General features: G+C 47.3%; 2 protein-coding genes across 4 annotated transcripts in view; both read left to right on the forward strand.

Annotated features, from left to right (window-relative positions):
- The window catches only part of LRP8 (LDL receptor related protein 8), a 411,845-nt gene that overhangs the window by 22,701 nt on the left and 362,583 nt on the right, over nt 1-26,561 (forward strand). For 2 of the 3 annotated variants that reach the window (XM_054036543.1, XM_054036544.1), the window contains exon 2: nt 24,125-24,205. In XM_054036543.1, the coding sequence (XP_053892518.1) occupies nt 24,187-24,205 (19 nt within the window). In that variant the 5' untranslated portion in view covers nt 24,125-24,186. Of the gene's footprint in view, nt 1-24,124; nt 24,206-26,561 lie in introns of those variants that run through there. The other variant, XM_054036542.1, reaches the window with a different exon arrangement.
- Nucleotides 11,586-13,618, forward strand: LOC128841501 (phosphate carrier protein, mitochondrial-like). Its single transcript, XM_054036547.1, has one exon. It carries the CDS (start codon nt 11,597-11,599, stop codon nt 12,815-12,817), a length of 1,221 nt encoding a protein of 406 aa, XP_053892522.1. The 5' UTR covers nt 11,586-11,596; the 3' UTR covers nt 12,818-13,618.

The following is a 26,561-nucleotide window of genomic DNA, read 5'->3' on the forward strand; positions in this document are numbered from 1 at the left end:
CAGTGAAGCACAATAAAAAAATCCGTTTTCTCCAGAACTGATTTTTAGATTTACTTCAATATGTGGAGTAAAATATATAGGAACTGTAGCCCACAGTATATACAGGTAGCATTTTGTTGTAAAATAGAGTTTGCAAGAATGATTATTTTGCCAAAAATAAAAGGGAAGCAATCTAGAGGTTTCATAGTATTGAAATCAATAGCAATAATGTCTGTATTTCCCTCTGACTTCTGTACTGTGTGCAGTATAAAGCATAATTGTGGTACACAGATAATTGTGTCTCATCTTCCAGAAGTGCAAGAAATGACAGCATCTGCCATGTGATATTCTGAAAAGATTCAGTGCAGATCGTTATTTCCGGGGCAAATTGAAGCCTGGAAGTTCTTTTTGTGGCATAAGCAATCAGGTGTTTGTTTGGGACATTAGCATTATCCCAGAATTCTTTCCACTGTGCTTCAGGATTGAATTAAGATGCTTTAACAACTTTTGTCAGACCCGAAAAAGGCTTTGGAAGGTTCTGGAGATCCTAATTAATTTGGTAAGTTCAGGTTGGTCATTGTTTGATTGTACTCATGTTTCTCTGTGCGTCCCTCTGGATTTTGGGTGGGGGAATACGTGCCAGAGTGGGCAATCATTGGATGGGTGATGATTATAATGTTCCAGTTATAATTCTCTTTCTAGTATTGAGCTGCACGTCCAGAGATTTGGTATGTGAGCTGCCTACCCAGACTGCTGTGCGATATTCAGTGGCTGAGTATACCATTGCTCAAGTCACTGTTCGAAGTGTGTGCGCATATGCACCCCCTGTTATCCCTGTGAGTTTCCAATTCGGCTAGACTTTATTTTTATCTTTTTGCATGTCTTTTCCAGATGATCTTTACAAGTCAGGCTTCTGCCCAAAGTCACAAACAAGTATTTCAGATAGGGCTCATTTTGAATCTATTGATTGCAAAAGGTGATATTAGGTGGTTCTTTGACAGCTTTGTTGTTTAGGTAAAAGGCTATTACCAAAGTCTTGGAAGCACTGGGGTGGAGCTTCCAGCACTGAAAATATTCCACCACTATCTTGAGGTCAGTTGAGAGGATGTCGCTGATGGTGGTGAGGTCTTTGCTTGTACCCACAAGAGCTATGTCAATGGCATATATTGATGTATGCAGAATTCTGTCAGGTAGGTTATTATTGTAGATGTTGAATAGTGAAGGAGTCAACGTGGATACTTGAGATAGACAATCACTGAGGGTGCGTGATTTGCTGATCTGCCAGTTCAAAATGATGTGGTATCTACTATTTCTCAACACTGTGGCTAGGAAGTGCATAGTGCTGAGGCACCTGATGAGCCTTGACACCTTGGGCAATAACCCACATCTCCATACCAGGTTGAAGGTGGTGAATAAATCTATCAGAAGATATGCAGAAGTTGAAGACAAGGTACACTGTATCAAGCCGATTCCAGAAAACTATGTCTACCTCACCTTCTTATCACACTGTCACAAAACACATTCCTTGCAACTGTCTCAAGGCCTATGCTCCCTGCTGGCAGCTGGAAACAGGAGCACTCTTTAAAGAGTATGAAAATAATGGTGAACCAGAAACAGGGAAAGAACTAATAGAGTCATTGAATTCTGCCCACCTGAAGAGATGGAATGAGACAGTGAAGAGTCATGACTTCCCTCATACAAGTCGCAAAGCCTGGGCATGTTTCTGTAAGCTTGAAGCTGCTAACCTAGTAAAACACTGTCAACCAAAAATGATGGCTAATGCTGTTGCCTCATACCTTCTCTGGTATGAGGCAACAGCATTAGCCATCACTTTTGGTTGACAGTGTTTTACTAGGTTAGCAGCTTCAATTCAAAAACCAAAACTGACAAGCTGACTAGATGGAAGATTCAGAAAGAGCTCCTTCTAAATGTCTGACAGAGCCCCACCACTTTATTGTTATCTTCCCCATACACTATAGAAAAAATAAACAAGGCTCTCGTAGCCACTAAAAGCAGAAGAGCAGCTGGTAAGGACAGCATTTATCCTGAATTCCTCAAGGATTTGGGGCCAAAGGGTCAAGCCATGACTGGTAGACATGTTCACTAACATACATTTGATAGGGAAGATTCCAAAAAGCTGGTGTGAGGCGATATTTGTTTCCCTCCTCAAACATGAGAAACCATCAAATAATGCCTGATATCGCTCCTCTCCACAAATTACAAGTTAATGAAGAGGGTTTTACTGGCCCATTTCACCCCTATCTTTGAAGCCATACTGAGAAAGAAACAGGCCAGTTTTCATACTGAGGGAAAGTTGCTACAATCAGGCTGTCACCATTACTAGTCACATTGAAGCTGGCTTCCAGCAGAAGTTAAGAGGTGAAGATAAAATCCTGTTTTTAAAATTTCTGTTTGTATGTTGGATGCCTCCGCTATGTATTGCAATAAGACGTCGATGGTGATATAGTAGCGGCTTTATTATTAGCTGTTCTTCATATTCATCATATATTAGTCAATTAATCCTTTGTTTACAGTTATTAGATATGGTGTAATTGAAGTAATGACATAAGAATACATATGGCTGTCCAAGCAAAGATTTTTGAAGTGAACTTGCCCTCTGGTACATCTTTGAGATGCTCACCAGCACTCTTGCCATATCCTGTGCCTCCCTGCTATCCATCCTAACTCACGTACCTTGTCTCCCAGGCTCCCTGATGGGCTGGTAGATGGTCTCCTGCCATCACTAATTGTAGTGTCTTTGTTGGCTTCCTGCGCTGGCAGATGAGCGCCTGGGCTAATTTACTGATCTCCCTACTGGACAGGCAGACAGGCTGAAGGAATGGATGCTCTAAACCAGCAAGGAACATCAGAGCTGCTCTTCCTGTCCTGTTACTAGAAGGCAAGGCCTATTCAGCTCCATTCCACTATCACTGGGTTACATGGTTCTCCCCTTTACAGATTGGAGCTGTAATGCCTTCTTCTTGGCTCTGTTAATACAATGGGTCATCTCTGATGGGATCCCTACACTAAGGTTCCCAAGCACTTGATTGGTCAGTTGATACTTGACTGCATTGAAGGTTTTCTTTTCATAAGTGATGTGATATGGAATATAGGGTGAGGGAGCAGAACATTTTAGGAGAGGAAAATATGATTATGCCAAACAGCAAGGCATTCTCAGCATAATAATGTTTCATCAAATTTTCATCAAATAGATATTTTTCACTAAATCAATGATTTATTTATGAGTCATGATATTCAGGTTCAATGTGGATTTTCTTTGGTGGTTATCATTACTTACAATTCTTTAAGGAACTGATCAGATCTGTTTTTTCCAGCTGTTAGCTACATACATAACCTCCCTTTTCATTATTTTTACATTATATATTTGATACAGTTCAATATGAGATAATGCAGCACAGACATCATAGCATTGTATCAGAATAAAGGCAAACATTACAATGACATTTACAATTCAGGACGATTTTCCTTTTGTGGGTAAATCATCTACCTCTCTACTCCAGACCTATCTTCTTTGCAAACTAAAATCTGTCTGTTTCTCTGACATCTTCTTGTGGATGTCTAGCCATCAGCTCAAGCTCAATGTAGCTAAAACTGAGCTCGTAATCTTTCTGCCAAACCTCTTCCACTACCTCCTTTCTTGATCACCCTGGACAACATCACCATCCTGCCCGTCACTCAAGCCTATAACCTGGGCATCATCTTTGACTCAGATGCTTCTAGGTCCCCACATCCAGGCTGTGTCTAAAACTTTATTCTTTCTGCATTACATCTCTAAGATACTGCCTTTCCTATCCATTCACACTGCGAAACCTCTCCTCTAGGCGCTTGTCATTTCACATCATAATTACCGCAATAACCTTCTCCCTGGCCTTGACAAATGCAATCTTGCTCCACTGATATCCATTCAGAATGCTGCTACAAAGATCATTTTCCTAGCCCCTGGCTTTGACCATATCACCTCTCTGCATCCCTCCACTGGCACCCTCTTCTCTAGCATATCAAACATAAGATTCTATGTTCACTTTCAATCTTTTACAACTTATCCCATACTTATCACCTCTCAGTCGTTATTGAGATGTCAACTGCTGTCTTCAGTTGGCCAATCATGCCAGCTTCCTGGCCCACTTGTCTGAAAATTTAACAAGTACTTTTGTGCTTTCTTCCATGTTGCCCCGCATGATTTGGAGACACTCCCCGTAAACATCCATAAAGCTACCTCATTATCATCTTTCAGATCTCTCCTTAACACTCTGCTTTTCCATAATGCCTACATAAATGTGACCATATTCAGGCTGCTAGTGTGCTTAGATCACTTACTATCATGCTGACCAATGCTGTCTCCTTGTTGCCTTGTAAAGGAAGTATTTCTTTACACAACGCACAGTCAACCTGTCAAACTCTTTGCCACAGGATGATGTGAAGGCCAAGACTATAACAGGGTTCAAAAAAGAACTAGATAAGTTCATGGACGATAGGTCCATCAATGGCTATTAGCCAGGATGGGAAGGGATGGTGTCCCTAGCCTCTGTTTGCCAGAAGCTGAGAATGGGCGACAGGGCATGGATCACTTGATGATTACCTGTTCTGTTCATTCCCTCTGGGGCACCTGGCATTGGCCACTGTCGGAAGACAGGATACTGGGCTAGATGGACCTTTGGTCCGACCCAGTATGTCCATTCTTATGTACTCCCGTATATATCTATCCATCAGTTATCTCTCATTTTATACTTAAATTTTAAGCTCTTTGAGGAAGGGTCCATCTTTTTGTTTTGTGGAGCACATAGCATAGTGGGGTCCTGGTCCATGATAGGTCTTCTAAGCATTATGGTAATACAAATAAATAATAACAGTATTTATGCTCCTCAGTGCTTTGGAGCATCTTCACACTAAAGAATCTTCCAGGTTCCTTGAGTGCTCATGCTACACCCCTTAATATAACTATAATATACAAATATTGATACAAGATACAAACAATCCTGGGCCAGTTCCTCGGTGTGAAGCTCTATTGCCTTCAGTGGCAGCATTCTAATTTACACCAGCTGAGGATCTTGCCAATGCATTTTAATACAAATTCCTTCAGAAAGGCAACGTTAGCAGACATTGACATAAAGAGAAATTGCAAATTTGGGGTACATCACACTCTTTTAGCTTCAGATTATACACAGAAATGACATGTGCTCAAAGCCGTCCTAATTTAGATGGGTTAGACATTTGGTGGGATTTAGCCCTGATTCCAAAACACTGCCTGACAATCAATCGTCTGCCCTGAAAAATAAACACACTTTTAATCCAGAGTCCTCATTCTCCTTCCTCTCAGCTATAGTTCTTGTCAACTTACATTAGACAAGAATACCACAAAATAAAATTTAAATACCTCCAAACACCATAAAGGCACGTTAAGCAGAAACAACAGCACTTGCGGCATCAAGCAGGCTGGCCATCTAGATTCATCTGTGCTTAGCACCTATCTAGTGAAACTGTCATATCACCTTGTCAGCAGGCCCACAGAAATGGTTATAGATGGGTCAGTGGGTAGGCAGCTGAAAGACTACTATGAACATCAAATGTGTTTGCTGAGGGCAGGATTCCAAGCTGGGAAACTGCTGTACATGCAGTACTTCTATACATAAAAACAGAAGAACAGCCATCCTGGATCAGATGAACAGTCCATCTAGCCCAGTATCCTGTCTTCTGACAGTGGCCAATGCCAGGTGCCTCAGCGGGAATTAACAGAACAGGCAATCATCCAGTGATCCATCCCCTGTCATCCGCTCCCAGCTTCCATCCCTGACCATCCTGGCTAATAGCGATTGATGGACCTATCCTCCGTGAACTTACATAGTTCTTTTTTGAACATACTTATGGCATGTATGTTGATATGTGATTATCTCTCCATCTCAGAGCTGAATCAGTTTTGAAAATATCTGAAATTGCTTACATAGTATAAAGTAAGGTCATTTAGAAACTAGCTCAGACTTTCACCTAAGGAACACTTGGGAGAGAGATAGAGAAATTATAGCAAAGTCTTCCTCCCACCCAGGGCTGGCTCCAGGCACCAGCTTACCAAGCAGGTGCTTGGGGCGGCCACTTCGGAGAAGGGCGGCACATCCAGCTGTTCGGCGGCAATTCGGCGACGATCCCTCACTCCTGCTCGGATCGCGATCGCAGCTTCTTTTTTTTTTTTGTTTGGTTGCTTGGAGCAGCCAAAACCCTGGAGCCGGCCCTGCTCCCACCCCTTACCCACTGCAGTTTGAGCACTTCAGATATATTCTATATTAAACCAGCTAAAAAACACAAAATGGCCAAATAGCAGCAGACTGATCATGTAGAGCACCAAGCACATCCTCAGTAGTTAGTAAATAATAATAATAAGCTAGGCAGAGCACATCCGAGACTCTAGGAAACAATCTGAGAGGGGGACAGACTAACTAATGATCAGGGGTATTTTCCATCTCTGATGTTTATTTTCTATATTTAAATACAAAGCACACTTTTACACCAACTGATTCCAGCCAAGTCTAGTCTGTGCTGCATGAATCCAACCCAGGCGTTTTCTTCTCCCTTTCATGTTGCCAACATAAAATGCCTGCTCTAGACAACTATAATAGGGTTACCATACGTCCTCTTTTTCCCGGACATGTCCGGCTTTTCTGCAGTCAAACCCCCATCCGGGGGGAATTGCCAAAAAGCGGAACATGTCCGGGAAAATGGCGGCTCTGTTTAAGAGCCCGGCTGCCTGAACGCTCCCGGCTTCGGGCAGCCCCGTGCCTGGAGACCCTGTGCCGCCGGAGCCCGGGAGGGGAAGTGCCCGGCTGGGGGCGCAGGGTCTGGAGGCATAGGGGCTGCCCGAAGCCGGTAGCGCTCGGGCAGCCCGGCTCTTAAACAGAGCCTCCAGCGGCTGGGGCTCTGTGTAACTGACACTGGGTCAGTTACACACAGCCCCGGCGGCTGGAGGCTCCAGTCCCGGCGGCTCTGTTTAAGAGCCGGGCTGCCTGAGCGCTACCGGCTTCGGGCAGCCCCTATGCCTCCAGACCCTGCGCCCCCAGCCGGGCACTTCCCCTCCCGGGCTCCGGCGGCGCAGGGTCTCCAGGCACGGGGCTGCCCGAAGCCGGGAGCGTTCAGGCAGCCCGGCTCTGTGTAACTGACACTGTGTCAGTTACACACAGCCCTGGCGGCTGGAGGCTCCAGTCCCCGCGTCTCTATTTAAGAGCCGGGCTGCCGGAGAGCTACCGGCTTCGGGCAGCCCCGTGCCTCCAGACCCTGCGCCCCCGGAGCCCGGGAGGGGAAGTGCCCGGCTGGGGGCGCAGGGTCTGGAGGCACGGGGCTGCCCGAAGCCGGTAGCGCTTGGGCAGCCCGGCTCTTAAACAGAGCGGGGGCGGCTGGAGCCTCCAGCCCCCGGGGCTGTGTGTAACTGACCCAGTGTCAGTTACACAGAGCCAAAGAGGAGAAAAGCCTCCAGCCCCCGGGGCTCTGTGTAACTGACCCAGTGTCAGTTACACAGAGACAAAGAGGAGAAAAGCCTCCAGCCCCTGGGGCTCTGTGTAACTGACACAGTGTCAGTTACACAGAGCCCCAGCTGCTGGAGGCTCTGTTTAAGAACCGGGCTGCCCGAGAGCTACCGGCTTCGGGCAGCCCCGTGCCTCCAGACCCTGTGCCCCCAGCCGGGCACTTCCCCTCCCGGGCTCCGGTGGCGCAGGGTCCGGAGGCACGGGGGCTGCCCAAAGCCGGTAGCGCTCCGGCAGCCCGGCTCTTAAACAGAGCCTAAGAGGAGCAGAGCCTCCAGCTGTGGAGGCTCTGCTCCTCTTCGGCTCTGTGTAACTTATACAGTGTAAGTTATGCAGAGCCGCCGGAGCCCCGGAGGGGAAGTGCCCGGCTGGGGGCACAGAGTCCGGAGGCATGGGGGCTGCCCAAAGCCCGAGCGCTACCGGCTTCACGGTTTGCTGGGCAGCCTCCAGACCCTGCGCCCCCGGCTGGGCGCTTCCCCTCCCAGGCACCAGCTGCGCTGGGGAAGCGCCAGCTGGGGGCGCAGGGTCTGGGGGCTGCCCGGGAAACCGTGATGCTGGTAGCACTGGGGCAGCCCTTTCCCCCTGGCTGGGAGTGGGAGGGAGGAGGGGGCGGAGTTAGGGTGGGGGAAGGGGTGGAGTTGGGGCGGGGCTAGGGTGGGGAAATGGGCGGGGCCATGGCCCGTGGAGGGTCCTCTTTTTTTATTTATGAGATATGGTAACCCTACTATAGTAGAAACGTCCCAATGTATTTGCATTTGCTGGGGGTATTTTTGTGTTGTTTTTTGCTGGAGGGGGTAAATTTTAAAATAATAACACAGCTCAGGAGAAAGTGCCCAGGTGCTGTATTGGATAATCAGGGCTCTACTCTCATCACAGACTCATTTCCCTCCTGAACATCTTTGCAACAATGAAATGTGCTGATGAGCTACCTTGGCTGGATGTTGCAGCTACAAAGTCCATGAGCATGATGTGGAAACTGAAAAAGAAAAATAACTGCGGCACTGAACATAAAATGCATTCACCTGACAATGTAGCCCCCTCTCCCCTAGGGTCAGTGGTTGACCAACAGTGAGTGAGAGATCCTGGTATGGACCAGTAGCAAATTATCATCACCTTGGAGGCAAAAGGGAAGCCAAGGAGGATACATCTACTTGCTACCCTCCATCCCCTGCTCTCTATGTGATTGAAAAATCACAGTTTAGCCCATTGCAATCAGTGGGACGGGACTACTTGCAGAGAAAGGTGCTACACAGCGTAATGGTTACAGAATCAGGTCTTGGATTATTATTATTGTCTGAGAACCTGTTACAAAAAGTGACTTTGAATCACAGAAGTTTAGTTTGACCATCTCCAAAAAATAAATACAAAAGATAGAAAATCATGTCACAATCACCCCAGGAGCTGTGGAACCCAACTGTCACAAAAGGTTGCCAGTTGCTACAGGGAGAGCTTGACCTACACAGCAGTGACTCCTCCAGGAATCCCCCTCTCTAGCTTTGTCCCTTCAGCAGTGGAGCTGTCTCTCAGGGCAAGAAATAAGACCAGCTCCTCTGAAGCACTAGCGCTTTCGGCGGCGGTATAAGCCATCCTCCCCTCTCCCCCCGACCCCTGTCCCCCTCTCAATACAGCAGCGGAAAGAAATGAAAGGGCAACAAGCTGCCTAGCAGCACCACTCAGACTCTTCACACATCGCGTAGCGTTAAGTCACAAATGTAATTTATCTGTGTGAAAAGCTTTTATACTCATGGTTCATTTCCTCTCTGACTGTTTATATTCATATTAAAAACCAGGAAATGAAATACAAGGTCAGTAGCGATCAGAAGTCATGGCCTCCTGCTGGATGTTTGGTGATTTATGTTTAATGGTCTCAATCCACGATTTCTAGTGAACATCTGCCTACCTCACAAAACCAACCAACCAAAAACCTTACCAATTAGTTCTAATTTGCATCTGGACAGAGACCAAGAAACCAGTGGTCATAAGAAGTAAATTCTTTGAGTCCCAGAGTGGTTCTTCCAGGGCAGGCATGAGGCACATTAAATCTACTCCAGTTCTCTTGGCCTACCCAAACTGCCAGTAAAGTCAGTGAAGTTCTGGGTGTGTAAGGAATTCAAGCCCATAAATAAAGCACAGCAGAGAAGCTTTCTTTGAAGATATTGGATTCTAAGAGCTTCTTGGTAGGGAGTATCTCTTATTCTGTGTTTGTACAGCACCTAGCACAATCATTGATCCTCTGGCCCTGCTGTAAAACAAAAAATAAAATAATAATAATAAAAAAGAACAGTAACAGAAATTAAATATAAATATCGACTGCTACATAATATTAAGGGTCTGAATTGTTCTCATAAAGGCAAGCAAAATCAAAGCTGATTCTGCAGGTCAGATCTTCAGCTGCACCAGAGCTCCGAGCTGAAAGAGGTGGGGAGCACAAGTGACCGTTAGCCAGCCTTGTGCTCCTTTGATCCTGGGTACCAATTGTTCTCCCTGTAAAACTTAGGGCAGCTTCAGAGCTGCTCTAAATTACACCTGGCTGTAAAAGAGACTGTTTTACAGCCAGGGACTGCTCAAATGCAGCAGGGTTCCAGTCATCACCTCTTCGATAGCTCTGACATGCCCCCTATTCTGGGGTAGTGAGAGGGTGGCATAGAGTTAGCCACAGAGTGGCCCTGTACAAACAGTGGGGGTTCCTCTACACCGGGGAACCCTGACTGTTTTGAATTGCCAGAGCAGCATTGCCAAGAGCTGGGATCTGGCCCTCCATTCTTAGCCCATCCTGTTGTGAGGGGAACACAATGCTCTGGCCAGTTTTTCTGTATATATTTCTTCATCCTTTTTATAAAACAAAACAAAAACAATTTTTTAAGCTGAAAACATTAATTAAAACCTTGAAATGTTGAATGGATTTCTATTACACCTATAAAGCTCAGGATATTAACGAGAGTATCAAAGTGAAGTGAGGTTTTTCTGCTCTTACTGAAGTTCTGAAATAATCAATACAAATAACCCCAGATGAGTTTGTGTATTTGATGGATGTTGTACAATTGGATGTAAAAGGCACAACATGCCGCATGATAAGTTATGACCAAGAGATATGGTTGGCAAAGTGATGGTTAAAAAATGGCTGTGATTGACTACGTAGGAATCAGAGTAGCAGCCGTGTTAGTCTGTATCCGCAAAAAGAACAGGAGTACTTGTGGCACCTTAGAGACTAACAAATTTATTAGAGCATAAGCTTTCGTGGACTACAGCCCACTTCTTCGGATGCATATCTAAGGTGCCACAAGTACTCCTGCTCTTTTTACGTAGGAATGGCTAGGTGGGACCTGTCATTTCTGTAGACTTGGGGCTCCAGATCAGGATGGATTGCTACATATTGGGACCTGCTGATTCCATGGGCCTGGACACTAGGATCTCAAATGGACCACGGCAGCTGGGAGTTGTCTCACATAGTGATGCTGGGTCCCACTGTCGTAGAAGAGTGTTACGGCTGGAGCCCCACAAATTTGGAGATTTTTTTTTTTAATGGAAAACCCTTGTTTGCATATTTGCAGGATATTCATCACTTTATTTCCACAAAAATCCCCCTCGCTCACTCTGCCACCCATTTCTGCCTGCACCTCCCCTTGCATTTTCCCTGTAGCCCTCTCTTTGGGTCTCCGCCGTTTGCCATTTCGGTGACACCAGCAGGCTCTCCTTCCCCCACTCAGCTCTCCCCCTGCCCACAGCTTCTCTCTAGCTCCCCACATCTGCCCTCAAGTTTTCTCCTGTCCTCCTCATCTCCCTTGCCACACTATGCTCCCTGACGCCGCCTGGAGCATGAGTCCCCACCCACCCAGGGCCATAGAGATATGGCTAGAGTGGCTGCTGACCCACTGTCACCCTGTCCATTGTGCCGGCGCTCTACCCATGCTTGTGGCAGCCGGGCTGGGCTACACTCTAGGCAGAGTCTCTATGGTTAGAATCCTGTGGCCTCCGAAGGGCACTGGCAGTTGGAACAAGCCTGAGGCAGGAGGCCCCGACAACGGCCCCAGAGACGCGCAGCCCCCCCCACACCACAGGAGCCGTCAGCTTGGCCCCGCCACACCCCAGAGATGGCCCAGCCCCCAGGGGACTCAGAGGGGTGCAGGCCCCAGAGCAGCTGGGAGATGGGCAGCGGCCCGGCCTCCCCTCAGCATCCAGCCTGGCTGTGGGCAGCCGTTTTCCCCACACTCTGCAGCCTGGGGAGGAGTGACAGCAGCACTGCCCTCCCTCAGCACTGTGACCTGAGCAGCCAGGAGGAGGTGGCTCTAGGGGCCCTAGAGGGGAGCGACAGCAGCACCGCCCCTCATCCTGAGCGCCGGTTCCGGCTATGGGCGGCCGCCTTGCCTGCCCTCTGGGGCGAGGAGGAATACAGCTGCGAGTATGGCTCTGCGAAGTATCTGGCCATGTGCGGCTTGGGTGGCGTGGTGAGCTGCGGCCTGACCCACACGGCTGTGGTGCCGCTGGACCTGGTGAAGTGCCGTATGCAGGCAGAGCCCAGTCGCTACCGGGGCATGCTGCAGGGCTTTACTCTCACCGTGGAAGAGGAGGGGATGCGTGGCCTGGCCAAAGGATGGGCCCCCACCTGTGTGGGCTACTCCCTACAGGGCCTCTGCAAGTTTGGCTTATATGAAGTCTTCAAGCTGCGCTATGCTGACATGTTGGGACCTGAGCGAGCCTACCTGTGGCGGACCAGCCTCTATCTGGCCGCCTCAGCCAGTGCCGAGTTCTTTGCTGACATTGCTCTGTCCCCCATGGAGGCAGTCAAAGTGCGAATCCAGACGCAGCCAGGCTATGCCAACACATTACGGGTGGCTGTCCCCAAGATGTACCTTGAGGAGGGGCTGTGGGCCTTCTACAAGGGGGTGGCTCCACTCTGGATGCGCCAGATCCCCTACACCATGATGAAGTTTGCCTGTTTTGAGCGTACCTTGGAGGCCCTGTATGCCTATGTGGTGCCCAAGCCGCGCAGTGAATGCTCCAAGCCTGAGCAGCTTGGCGTCACCTTTGTTGCTGGCTATATAGCCGGTATCTTCTGTGCTGTAGTCTCCCACCCAGCTGACTCTGTGGTGTCTGTGCTCAACAAGGAAAAAGGCAGCACCTCTATGGAAGTCCTCAAGAAGCTGGGCTTCATAGGCGTGTGGAAGGGCCTCTTTCCCCGCATCCTCATGATTGGCACCCTCACAGCCCTGCAGTGGTTCATTTATGACTCAGTCAAGGTCTATTTCAGGCTCCCTCGGCCCCCACCACCAGAGATGCCTGCATCGCTGAAAGAGGGTTTTTTCTTTAAGTAGATTCAGCCCATAGATCCTGCATTGTGAGCTTCATTCCTGCTGCATTGTACTGTTTCATTTTCGACTCTGTGGATCTGTTTCAGGGTCCTGGACCAACTCCCATCTCAAAAAGCTACCTCTCCAGAGAGAGACCGATGGGAGTGGTTAGCCTTTTCCCACAGACCTTGCAGTTACACTGTCATTTCACTACATAGTTCATTCTGTCAAATTTAGGTTCCAACCATCATCTTAGATGCCCCCATCTCTGGACTTTGTGTCTTGACATGAAATTACATTTGACAGCTCTGTTAAAGGTCTATTTCTGCAAAGGCTTAAATCTATCAGTATGTGGCTCTTAATGCCTGTGTTTATTTTGTTTGCCGTGGATAGTAACTCTGAAAACTTTGAAACACAACAGCCATATTCCCCTATTATAGAGAAAATTGACATGTATTTTAAATGGGTGCTTATTTTACACTCATATACAATATTTAGAGGAACCAAAACATTTAAAAATTGCTATGAATAATATGTTAATATGTTCAGAATATAATAATTTACAGTAACCCCAGACTAAAGTGTTCATCTACATTGTTTATTGGAATTGCATATTTGCAGTGTTGTTTACGGAATGTTATATTTTGTAAAGGTTAGAATACTAATGATAGTTATTTATGTGTGTTTGAAATAAAACTGCTGAGATGTTTGAAGGAGTATTGTTAATGGTTGATTACACAAAGGTGTGCTGGCTCCCAAATTAGAAAATCTGGGCATAAAATAGCGTTAATCCTGCTTACCTCTCACTTACATACCTTATTTTTAATAAATAATTTGGGATAGAAGAATGAGTATAATATGCCCTAATTTGGTGCCATTTCTATCTCTTATGTGGCAAACACCCGCCTTTATTTAAACATAGATCAAATTGATATGTGCTGTGGGTTTTCTTCAGTAAAAGGGATATGGGCATGGTGTAACTTATATGAGATATGGCCTGCAAGTCACTCATTTATTCAAGAATGCCAGACATAATATACATCTGAACATAATTTTCCCAAGAATGTTATTTATTAAATGTTTAGAAACGTTATGTGGAAATTTAAATAGTTAACAAAGCAAATAAAAATGCATTTTGCCCTGTGGGAAATCATTATTTATAAAAGTGTTTTAGTCACTGTGGAAATATAGAATCTTTATGTAATTGTTGCTGTTCTAGTAAGACAGTAAAGTAACTGTAGTACACAGGTCATGTGCAGTGGGCATTTACACTTTGAATGGAATAATTAAGAAAATATCTGCAACACTTCTAAATAAATGTAAAAATATAGTGTTCTGTTCTTGGGGCCTAATCCAAGCCCAGTGAAATCAGCTGAAAGATTCTGATTGACTTCCCTGGGCTTTGGGTCAGTTTCCTGGAGAATTAAAATAGCCACAAGTCATGGCCAAGAAATGTGTGACCAGAAATGTACATAACTTTTACCCTTTCGAAATGCTTGCATGGTATATACTACATTACACAGAACATTAAATGGCCCACAATAAGCTGCTGTTCTACTTCTTGCATTCACTGACATGTAAAAAGGGTTAAAAATCGCAACATAGATGTCAGTGGTTCTCAACCAGGGATCCGTGGCCCTCCGGGGGGGCCGCAAGGAGGTTTCTGGGAGTCTGCCAAGCAGGGCCAGCGTTAGACTCGCTGGGGCCCAGGGCTGAAAACCAAAGCCCCACACGTGGGGCTGAAGCCTGGGGCCCTGAGCCCCACCACCTGGGGCTGAAGCTAAAGCCTGAGCAATGTAGCTTCACAGGGGCTCCTGTGGCCTGGGGTCCCAGGCAATTGCCCTGCTTGCTACCCCCTAACACTGGCCCCGGCTTTTATATACAGAAAACCAGTTGTGGCACAGGCGGTCTGTGGAATTTTTAGAGCATGTTGGGGGGGGCCCAGAAAGAAAAAGGTTGAGCACCCCTGTTATATGCCACCTATCAAGTAAGCAGTTGTACAGAATAAGCAATGACAGAGCTGAAAGAATCAGTTCTTTAGCTTTATGTCAGAAAAGATCCAAAGAGACCTAATTTCAATACACATAATTTTGGAAGCACAGAGAACTGTACATTAACTCCCATTTATGTTTTGCAATTGAAGCTGAAAACTTATGAGTTTTACAATGATACTAAGCTTAACTAAAGTTCATTGACATCTCAGCAATTATATTGAAATTAGCAATTGTTTAAGGAGCACAGTAATTATTAGACCAGACACCATATAGATGTGGGATAAGTATTCATTTAAAAGTAGTGAGAACTGAACTCTTATCAAATATGTAAGCAGCTATCACTTTCCATTCATCTTGTTCCTCTCACCATTGTTGCTGTTATACATCTGTTTCCAAAGATGGTAGTAAAGTGGAAGAGGGAAAAGAAGGTGGATCTGAATTGTCACCAATGGGTCCTACATAGCATAGTAAAGTTGGGGGGGAGGGATAGCTCAGTGGTTTGAGCATTGACCTACTAAACCCAGTGTTGTGAGTTCAATCCTTGAGGGGACCACTTGGGGATCTGGGGCAAAAATCAGTACTTGGTCCTTCTAGTGAAGGCAGGGGGCTGGACTTGATGACCTTTCAAGGTCCATTCTAGGAGATAGGATATCTCCATTACTTTAAAAAGTGTGCAGCCTGTTGCTGGCCTTGAGACACAACACAAACTAAAAGCCAGTTATACATAAGTCCCAAACCATTTCAATCTTCTTTGTACTAATTCACTTTTAAGTGAAATAGCATCTATAATTAAGCAGTAATTCTAGCAAATTGTATATTTTAGGCTCCTGATATGTTGTCTATAATGTTTTGTAAATGAGATACTGCACAAATCTCATGAATCAAGTGGGTTGACCAGTAAATGTTTTAGAGTCCTACTCATTTGATTAGCAGGCTGGAGAAAGATGACCAGGTTTTCAAAAACTCAGCACAAACATTCTCTTCTGCATTTTTTTTGTCAAAATACAAATTGTTTTTAAAAACTGTAACTATATTTTACAGATGTTAAGTTTAAAATGAAATTAAGATTCCCCATCCTGCACCACGTGTAGTCATTTACACCAGTGCAAGCTGAGTGCAAAATGGATGTAAAATGTACCAAATCAGAATGGTAGTAATTTACACCCACTTTGCACTGATGTCATTGCACAAGGTACAGGGCAGTGGTGAATTGGGCCTGTACAGTCCAGAGCACTAGATGCCTACCCTGCAGCCACAGGGTGTGACTGAAGTGTATACATTCTAGCTGCCCGAGTAATTATCCAGGGTTCCAGGCAGGTTTGTACAGCCTACAATGAAGCCTATGTTGTTATGGCTTCACAGTTCTGGTACTCAAGCTAGTTAGATTAATGCTAGCCCAGATATGTCTACTCTAGCGGCAATCACACCCTGTGTAGACATACCCTACTTACTGTCACTGTTCCTGTAACGGGGTGGTCACCCGCTCCGGCCCAGAAAGGGTTAAAGCCAGCTCTAGTTGAGGGCTGAGGCTGGGAGGGAAAGCCTGGGCTGATTGGGTAAGGCAATAACAACTGGGGCCACGCCCCAATCAGGCCCAGCTGGTCCCTATAAGAGAGTCTCTCTGCATTTAAAGAGAGAAGGACCTGGCTGTAGGGAGCTTAACTAAGTGCCTAGAGTGGAGCAGGGCTGGGGAAAGGCTAAGGGAGCTGGGGCGCTCTGGCCTAGGCAAACCCCAGGCTGCAGGCCTGGTAAGGCCTATTAGGTACTGGGTTGCAGGGGGCAGCCCATGGGTAGGCAGAGGCAGCAGGTCTGAACCCCTTTGCCTGTGATGAGTGGCTGATACTGCAGTCTGCCCCAGTGAATGGGGACTAGATGGAGACTGGGCAGTAGCCAAAACTGAGGTGAAGTGGGGATAGTGGGTGGGGGTTCCCCTGGGAGGGGGAGACCCAGAACTGTGGGGGTACTGCCAGGGGGCAGCACCCAGATAAAGGGGCACCAAGGTCCTGGGAGGGACATGGGGCCAGTGCCAAGGTGGATCACCAGCCTGCAGAGGGTGCTCCAAGGCTGGGAGAGCTAATTCTTGAGGACAACCAGCAGGAGGCACCACAGGGGTGAGTCCGCACCCCTACAGTTCCCATTTCACTGTGTGGGGCATGGCCACTTTCACTTTAGTTTATAAGCTACTGTTTGTTACATCACATTAGCACTTTTCTGCATCCAGGAAATACACCTCTACTTTGATATGACGCTGTCCTCGGGAGCCAAAAAATCTTACTGTGTTATAGGTGAAACCACGTTCTATCGAACTTGCTTTGCTCTGCTGGAGTGTGCATCCCTGCCTCCTCTTCTCTCCCCCCCTTCCATTCCCCCCTCCCCCCGCCTCTGCCCGGAGCACTGCTTTACCGTGTTAGATCGGGGTAGAGGTATATAGAGAAGTCCACAATGACTCAATGCCCAGAAGCCATGACAACAAGTTATTACTCTTCCCTCATGTGCATGTTTGGTAACTCACTAATAGGGTTATTGCCACCCTCCCTGGACCATCTGGCCAAACAGAAGATGCATATCCACATACACACTGTACAATGTGCAGTTCTTCCACAACAAAACATGATTAACAACTAGAGAGTAACTATAAAGGCAAGAAGATGTTATGTTCCCAATTGTGAGTGAGGCTGCTTATGCGAGCATGATGGGCAGGATTTTGTTTGAAGCCCATTATATGTTCTTTTATCCACACTTCAAAACAATCAAGGACAATAAAGAATCTATTTCCTCTAGAATTGGTTTGTAAAATTAGCCAATATCTCGGGAAAAGTATAGAGAAACTATAGCATGACGTACATACAAGAAACATTTTGTAGCAAAATGTAGTTAAAGGAATGATTATCTTGCCAAAACAAAGAGAAAACAACCTGGAGGATTCATGTTATTGAAATCAATAACAATAAAGTATGTCCTTCCTTTTGGCTTTTGTACAGTTTACAGTGCTGTTGGCAAAAGAAGTTAACAAATCAGGAGATGTTTTTCTCGGACTCACCTTCTAACAATTTATGATGTGAATGTATTTTTAGCATGTACATTGTTCTGCTAAGATTTTGAATTATTATGATAAAAAAGTGCTTACAAAAGCCTGCAACTAATTCTTGGAGCTCTCACAATGTTATAAGGCAAAGCAATTAAGTGGTGAGCATTTGCAGGATATTACATTCACTTTTTACAAGATGCTTGTGTTCTAGTCCTGAAATTTCAGTTAACATTCTAAAACACAAGTAAAAAGTGCTTGTCCCTGCAGAATTCTTGTTTTATACCTATGCTCGTGAGTGGTCTTGATTTTATATAAACAAACCCCTCTTTCATTAACATCAAAAATATTCTCTAAATATTAGGAGATTAAATCGGACGCTAACCCCGTCTTTAGAATTTGTAATTATGTTTTGGATGTCCATTCTAGCATTGCCTCAGTAAATCAGCAGTTCTATAGTTGGTACCTTATTATTAGCTATTCATTGTTAACTGGATTTGGGGAATGAAAATGGCTGAATAGAAGAGAAAACACTAAAATTAAATGACTTGTTGGATTATGGGCTTGATTGTGCTCTTACACCATCTACCCCTGGATAGCTCAGTGGTTTGAGCATTGGCCTACTAAACGCAGGTTTGTAAATTCAATCCTTGAGGGGGGCCATTTAGGGAACTGGGGTAAAAATCTGTCTGGGGATTGGTCCTGCTTTGAGCACAGGGGTGGACTAGATGACCTCCTGAGATCCCTTCCAGCCCTAATATTCTATGACTTTGGATGAGTTACTCCTGGTTTCCACCAGTATGAGAGTAGAATCAGGCTGTTGTCTTTTGCTCGTTACACAAGTGAAATATGAAAGAACCAGATACTTGTGTTTATTAATTATATACAATATGCAAGGCCTTACTATATACTACTACATATATACTGAAAGCGAAGTAATGTATCTTTCTCTGGACAGGCAATCTTTAACCAAGTGGGAAGCATGGATCAACTACCTCAGACAAAACTTGGCAATGAAGTTGGTAGCAGCACACCACTCACAGAGCACCCAAGCTTTGAAGAAAAGTAAACCACAGCAACTGAGTTGGTCAATAATTAAAATATAGGGCCTGATTCTGATCTTATTTACCAGTTTTATAGTGTGTCATTCTGCTATGAATTACATCAATGTGAGTCCAGAACAGTTCCACTGAACTTACTGAAGTTACTCTGGATTTACATCAGTATAACTGACAGCAGAATCCAGCCTACTAGAATTGTACCAGTGTAATTTTAAATTAAAGGAGAATCAGGCGCATAGATATGCATCTTCCATACATTTAGTTTTGCACTGAATGACTGATAGAGGCATAACTGCAGAGCCCATAAAATTGAAAGACAAGGTAATGGAAGTTGTCAGGGATATATAAAAGCCAAATTTTCTAACTTGGGTGCCTAAAACTAGTCATCTAACTCCATATTTAGATACCAAAATGACCTGATTTTAAAACTGCTGAGCATCCAGAAATGTAGGTGTTTTCTGAAAATCAGGCCTCGTGGATGCCTAAATATGGTTTTAGATGTCTAAATTTAGTTGCAAAGTTTTAGATAACATATTCTAAAGAAACCTACATGAAGAGTTGGCTCCTCTTCTTAGCAACCTTTTATGTCACTTCCTTGCGCTGCTGCTGCTGCTCCTTCTCTTGGGCCTGCCTGGTGTGCACTGCGATGCACTGGACGGGATTGTGGCTCCTCCTAGTCCCCTAGGGCCACTGTGGTTGCTGTTTTTGCCTCCATCTCCCTGTGGTGTTCTTTACATTAAAGTAGGGGTTCTCAAACTTCACCGCACCACGACCCCCTTCTGACACCAAAAATTACTATAGGACCCCAGGAGGGGGGACCAAAGCCTGAGCCTGCTCAAGCCTCGCCACCCCAGGGGCAGGGGGCAAAGCTGAAGCCCAAGGGCTTCAGCCACAGACTGGGGGCCTGTAACCTGAGCCCTGCCACCCAGGGCTGAAGCCCTCGGGCTTGGGCTTTGGCCCCAGCAACTCTAAGCCCGCCCTGGCAACCCCATTAAAACAGGGTCGTAACCCACTTTGGGGATCCCAACCCACAGTTTGAGAACTGCTGCACTAACGCATCGAGAACTTGGATCAATCCATATTATTATTAGTTTTAAAACTAACAGAACCACAGCAGAAACCACTGCCTGCAGCTAGCTCTGGCCATACAGCCAGGGCCCTGCCTTAGTTCCAGTATGCAGGGTGTCCCTTCTGACTTCTGCAGTCACAATCTACATCCTGTCAGCAGCTGTTCTACATGCTGCCGGCTCTCCGGCTTCATAGAGCAGCAGCCAGGGTGCCAAGCTGGAAAAAGGGAGCAACCGTAAGGTGAGAGAGGGCCCCCCACCATTAGCCCTCCCCCCCCAAATAATCTTTAGCACCCCAGGCACCCACTAGGTATTTCCGGCACCTTCCCTGGAGCTAGGACTCTGGGGGGTGAGTCTCTTCTACCACCTGCTTCCAGTGAATGTGTAGTGTGAGAAGGGGAATAGCCCCAGCCTCCCACTCACTCCCAGTACTCTGCAGGGGTTTGTGCCTCCCTGCACAGCCCCTTACTTTGTCCAGGTTGGGTGGGAGGGGGGACAATCGGTGACCACTTCTCCTATGAGAAACGTTCCCCTTGGAGTTGCTGCTAAGGGGAATTGTGGGATGTGCAGGCACTGCCTCAGAAGTGAGACATGGTCCTTGGGCAGGGGGAAGAGAGAGGATTTGTTTGGGGAGACACTGAAATATTGGGGGAAGTACTGAATTCACTGAGGGAGAGAAGTACATCATGGATAAACTGTGGGGAGGGGGAATAAATGAATTCGGGGGTGAGACTCTGTGATGGGGTATTTAAACCCTATAATGTAGTAGCCATCAAGGAGTTAACAGGTAGAACAGTTATCTCCCCAGATGTGACTAAGTGGCTGACCAGCAACAGCTGAGAGACAAGGCTGCTCCTAGAAAGAGAAGTCTGTTAGAGAGAGAATATAGAGGAACAGAGCTCTACTCCCAGGGAACCTTCCAGAAAAAAGAACTTAAGACCTCCCAGATAGCCGGAGGAGGCCCCGGCCTGCAAGGGATTGTATGCTGCCAGAGAGCCTGAGGGGGCTCTGTATGAGCCTGAAGGTTGGAAGCAGCCCAGGAAAGCACAGAGTCTATGGGAGCAGACCCTCGCTGCTTAACGTGGGGTCTCTGGCCTGGAACCCAAAGGAAAGGGAGGGCCTGGCTTCCCCTACTGAACCCCCTCCCTACACTGGGAAGGGGAGGTTAAAAAAAACAACCACCCAGACACAAATGGGGACAAGGACTATCAATTTGATTTTAGTCAATTAATCAACAGCGTGCCATCGCTGGTAAATAGTATCAATGGTCAATGAGGGTCTGGCTGGAGAATCTTGCCTGCATGCTCAGGGTTCTACTGATCGCCATATCTGGGGTTGGGAAGGAATTTTCCTCCAGGGTAGATTGGCCGAGGCCCTGGAGGTTTTTCGCCTTCCTCCGCAGCATGGGGCGGGGGTCGCTAGCTGGAGGATTCTCTGCAACTTGAAGTCTTTAAATCACAGGATTTGGGGACTTCAACAGCTGAGTCAAGGGAAAGGGGGTGGGTCAGCTTTTGTGGCCTGCATCATGCGGGAGGTCAGACTAGATGATCATAATGGTTCCTTCTGACCTTAAAGTCTATGAGTAAGCCTAGGATGGGGCTGAAGGCTTGGGACAGAATCATTAGACTTCTACTTTACTGGAGTCTGTATTACCTCAGAAGGGGGGGGGGGGACTACAAGTGACCTGGCTGGAGGGCTGAGTTGTGAGACGGGGCAAGCTATTGTAGGGACTGGAGTGATTCATGATGGTGGGTACCACAGCTCAAGAGTCTGCTGCACCATGCTTGGCCAAAAAGGGGTGCACCGGCTGGTGAGTGACCCTTCTACAGGCAAAGAATAGGAGGATTGGAGGAGCTGCTGGCCTCCTCCTTGAGCCTGGCCTCCTCCCTGGTGTCTCTGCTCAATGCAGCTGGGGAAAGAAAGTGTCCCAGCAGCAGAGCACAGTGAGGAACTGCTGTGCAGTGAGAAGAGCAGTCCAGTTCTGTGAAGGGACAGGAGAATTGCTGTAGCCAGCGCCAGCTCCAGGCACCAGGCAACCAAGCACATGCTTGGGGCGGCACCTGGTAAGGGGTGGCGGGGGGAGCACGGCGCGGCATTCCTCGGGGAGCGTGCTCCGGCGGCGCAGCGCTTGGCGGGGGGGCGGGCTCCGGCGGCGTGGCGCTTGGGGGTGAGGGGGCGGCGCGGGAGCGGTGCTGGGGGGGGTTACGGCAGTGCTCGGTGGGGGGTGGGGGCGGCGCGGGGCTCAGCGCTTGGGGGGGGGTTCTGGCGGCGCTCGGCGGGGGGGGTGGGCTCTGGCGGCGTGGCGCTCGGCGGGGGGGGTGGCGTGGCTCGGCGGGAGGGCTCGGGGGGGCGGCGCTTTTTTTTTTTTTTTTTTTTTTGCTGCTTGGGGCAGCAAAAAAGTTAGAGCCGGCCCTGGCTGTAGCCTCAGCAAATTAACCCCAGCTCCAGCGTTGCCCCCACCACCACCACCATGGAGGAGTAGCTGCCATGTGTGGGAGAAAGGATCAGGAGAACTGAAGGGATCCCAGGCCTCAGTGGGAGAAGTGGCTGTGGAAAGGAGGCTAGCAATTTTTTTTTTCGTGGGTTGGTTTCCCTCAATTCTGGTCTGGTGGCTCCCTGGATTCTAGAGGCAGCTCGTCTTTGTCCAGCTGTGTCTGAAAAGCAGTAGCAGCAGAAGGGAAAAAGAAGGCTCTGTTCTGAATATGCTTCCCCTCCTTGGCTGAACACTGGCAGGGATTTAGGCTTCCTAGAGCCTGAACCATCTGCACGCCTTCCCTGAGTCAGGGATCTCTTTGGCCTCTTTTGCCTGACAAAGATTTGGAGGTCATGGACAGGGCCGGCTCCAGCTTTTTTTGCCACCCCAAGTGGCGAAGAAAAAAAAAAAACGCTGTGATCGGCGGCACTTTGGCGGCTGCTCTACCGCACCGCTTCATTCTTCGGCGACAATTCGGCGGCCGGTCCTTCCCTCCGAGGGACCCGCCATCGAATTGCTGCCGAAGACCCAGATGTGCCGCCCCCTTCCGTGGGCCGCCCCAAGCACCTGCTTGCTGCGCTGGTGCCGGCCCTGGTCATGGATCCCATATCAGCCCTACTGAAAATACAAGAGCAGGGGGCTCCTTTGTCCTTCCAAATAGCCCAGAGGCAGCAATGGGAAGCTACCTAACCTGTGGAAAATAGCCAGGCCCCTACAGATATGCAGAGCCAGGTTCTCCGGCGCAGCAGCCCAAGTGGTTGTTCCAGATGACAGCTCCCTGCTAGGCACTAATAGCTGTTTGCTGTGTTTGGTTTGGCAGCTAGTGTTTTACCTTTTTTACAGCCACTTCACTTCATTAACATGCATCGCAAAACTTGGCTATTATTACCTCAACGTGAAACTGAAAGGTATTTTCAGTAGTTGAAACGTTGATGTTAGCTCTAGAATTTCAAATCAAACTAGTCACTTATGGCATTGAAACATCTATCTAGGGCTGCTTGGGTCTTATTTCTTTATCTCATGCGTTTGTGTTTTGCTTCTCTAATAACTCCTGGTGGCAGTTGTCTTGTAGACAGTAATATCTGAAAAGATTAATTAGAAAAACATTATGGATTAAGTAGCTGTTTCCTATAGAGGGGCAGAACCGTAGAAAACTCAATAAAAAACAAGAGCCCACACTGATGGATCTGTTACTGATGCTTCTGTTCTTAGTGAGCGTAAAATCAGCTCTTAATGCTTTGTAAGGCATCATATATGTTAAAGAAAAGCATTAATAAGGAAAAAATTAAATGTACAATAAATTTGAAGTGATCTGAAAAGCACTATGTCAAGGAGTGAGGGCAGTAAAAGCTACTACTACTTCTTGGTCTAATGACTTGTCTGACAGCACAATCTCACTTTGACCTCTTATTATTTTACATGATTTTTAAATGCCTGTCTGACTGGTTTAAGGGTTGTTATTACAGTTTGACTTTGCGTTGCCCTGATGCCCTAAAAATGCAGAAGAAGAGGAGTGTGGGGTGGACTTTATAAATAACTATTAATCAATAGCCATCAAAGACCTCAGGTGGGAGGATAGAAAGAATGTCCTTTGAAGAGCAGTCTGCAAAGACTTCTGTTTTACCACCTCTTACAAGTGAGACTTATGGTGGGCTTTAGGATCACCACTCCCCTCTTTTATGTTCATATCACTCTTCTCATGTGTCTGCAGGTGTATAGGCCAGAGGTCATCTGCCTCATCTCCCAGCTGGCATCCAGGACAAGAGATCTGACATGGTCATCTTGCTGATGTGTAAGTTGCATTTATGTATTGCATGGTTCTCTCATGGAAAATGGTGTGTTTTGTGACTCTGTATGTCACATGCTCAGTGTTGCCAGTGGACTGTGTGTAACATTAGTGTTGGTGGGGAGACCTATGCAAGCCACAGGCACCATCCATAGACCTCCAGTTTCTTGATGAGTCACTATAGCCCCAGCAGAGCACCCCAAGGCATCCTTGCAGCTGAACCAGTAGAGGGTTGCAGCTGTTCCTTCACTTTTGGGCTACAGTGGCACACAGCCCTCGCTAGGGATTGCTGAATCTCCTGCATTATTCTGTGAGTTGTGTCTAGACTGGAGAAGGCCTGGTTGCCACAAGGCTCAGAGGCCATAGCAGCTCGGGTTAGATTTGCCAACTTTCTCATTGCACAAAACTGAACGCCCCTGCCCCTTCACCGCTCACTCCATCTCCCCTCCCTCTGTCGCTGGCTCTCCCCTACCCTCACTTGCTTTCATCGGGCTGGGGCGGGGGGTTGGGATGTGGGAGGGGGGGTGAGGTCTCTGGCTGGCGAGGGGCTAAGGATGATGGGTTTGGGATGCAGGAGCGGGCTCAGGGCTGGGACAGAGGAGGTTGTGAGGGAAGGGGGGGTTGCGGGGTACAGGCTCCAGGAGGGAGTTTGGCTAGCTGGGGTTCAAGTTAGGGCAGCCGTCAAATCTGTTCTAGTCAGCAATGGGTGCTGACCTGGACCCTGGCAGTCACAGGCTGGAGGGAGGTTTGAGCTGTCTCTCCTTTGTCCTTCTACTGGCACAGGGAGAATGCAGACTCCAGATTGCAACATGCACTTCCTGAGCAGTTAGGGTTGCCAGGCATCCAGTTTTCGACTGGAACACCTGGTCAAAAAGGGACGCTGGCGGCTCCATTTGGCACCAGTGACCAGGCTGTTAAAAGTCCAGTTGGCAGCACAGCGGGGGTCTGGCTTCCCTGGCTCTGCACTGCTTCCAGAAGCAGCCATCAGGTCCCTGCAGCCCCTAAGTGCTGGGGCAGCCAGGGACTGGGAGGCTCCGTGCTATCTCCGCCCCGAGTACCGGCTCTGCAGCTCCCATTGGCTGGAAACCACAATGGGCACGAAGTCAGCCTGCACTGTGCAAAACCACCTGACTGCCCATTTGCCTAGCAGCCGCAGGGACCTAGTGACCACTTCCTTGGAGCTGCAGTAAGAGCTTCTGGAACCCTGCCCTCCCCCCACCCCCCACATGCAGCCCAACCTCCTGGCCCAGGCTGGAGCCCCCTCCTGTATTCCAAATCCCTCATCGCAGGCCCCACCCCAGAGCTTGTACCTGCAGCCCAGAGCCCATACCCCCTCCTGGACCCCAACCCCCAGCCCAGTGAAAGTGAGTGAGGGTGAGGAAGAGTGAGCAACAGATGGAGCAAGTGGGGGCGGGGCCTGAGAGAAGGGTGGGGCATGGGCAGGGCCTTGGAGAAGGGGCAGGGCGGGGTTGTTTTGTGTGATTAGAAAGTTGGCAACCCTATGAGCAGTCTGTAAGGAGTCAGTCAGAAGACGTTTGTTACATCTTTGTTATTCCCTGGTCAAACTTTCAGCCCTCTTCCCTCTCCTATTTCCATACAAGTTCAATTTCTCCTATGTAAGCAGTTCCACATTCACATTTTTTAAATGATCCTATTATCTATAAAGAGAGTTGGTATCAAATCCTTCTGTGTGGTCAAGATGTTTTAAGTGGCCTATGCTTTCTAAAACATAAAGAGATGAATCATTTTTACGAGGTGATAATGGGCCAAAGTGTGATGCCCTTACTCTGAGTAACACCTCACTCCAAGCAGTCCCACTGAAATCACGTAGTCCCTGAGGAGTAAACTACTACTCAGTTTGAGTAAAGGTATTTGAATCTGGCTGAAAGTGATTTGGGTCTTAGCAGAATGAAGATCTGGATTCAGTTTCCAAAGAGGTGGGGTTGGTGTGTGTGTGTATGCATGCATGCCATATTATTTCCATTGTGGTATGTTAGCTGTGTGAAGCAGTTGTGTATGTTAGGCCTTATCTACCTTTTTGCTTCATTGTAGCTACACTGGTGTTACTGTACCCAGGCAAAAAGCGAGTGTCAACATACTGCCCAGGTGTAAAAAGTTACTTGCATCAATGTGGATTACCCTGAGTTGAAACAGAGCTAAATTACAGTGGGGCAAATTACTTTTAACACTGGTGCAGCATGTCTGTGTTCAGGGTACATGTACACTAGATCTATGGTCCAGTTTTAATTTGAGTTACGAACAGTTAATTCAAGTTAATAGGTACAATTGTAAATGCTAGTCTAGACACTCAGCAAATGTTTGTGGTTTATCCTATGGTTCAGTTTATGGTTGCAAATGATTA

This window comes from Malaclemys terrapin, chromosome 8 (genome assembly GCF_027887155.1).
Source record: "Malaclemys terrapin pileata isolate rMalTer1 chromosome 8, rMalTer1.hap1, whole genome shotgun sequence".
NCBI classification, from domain to species: domain Eukaryota; kingdom Metazoa; phylum Chordata; order Testudines; family Emydidae; genus Malaclemys; species Malaclemys terrapin.

What these genes read in the sequence shown, in the direction of transcription:
- LOC128841501 (XM_054036547.1), top strand. Translation starts at nt 11,597, where the DNA reads ATGGCCCAGCCCCCAGGGGACTCAGAGGGGTGCAGGCCCCAGAGCAGC.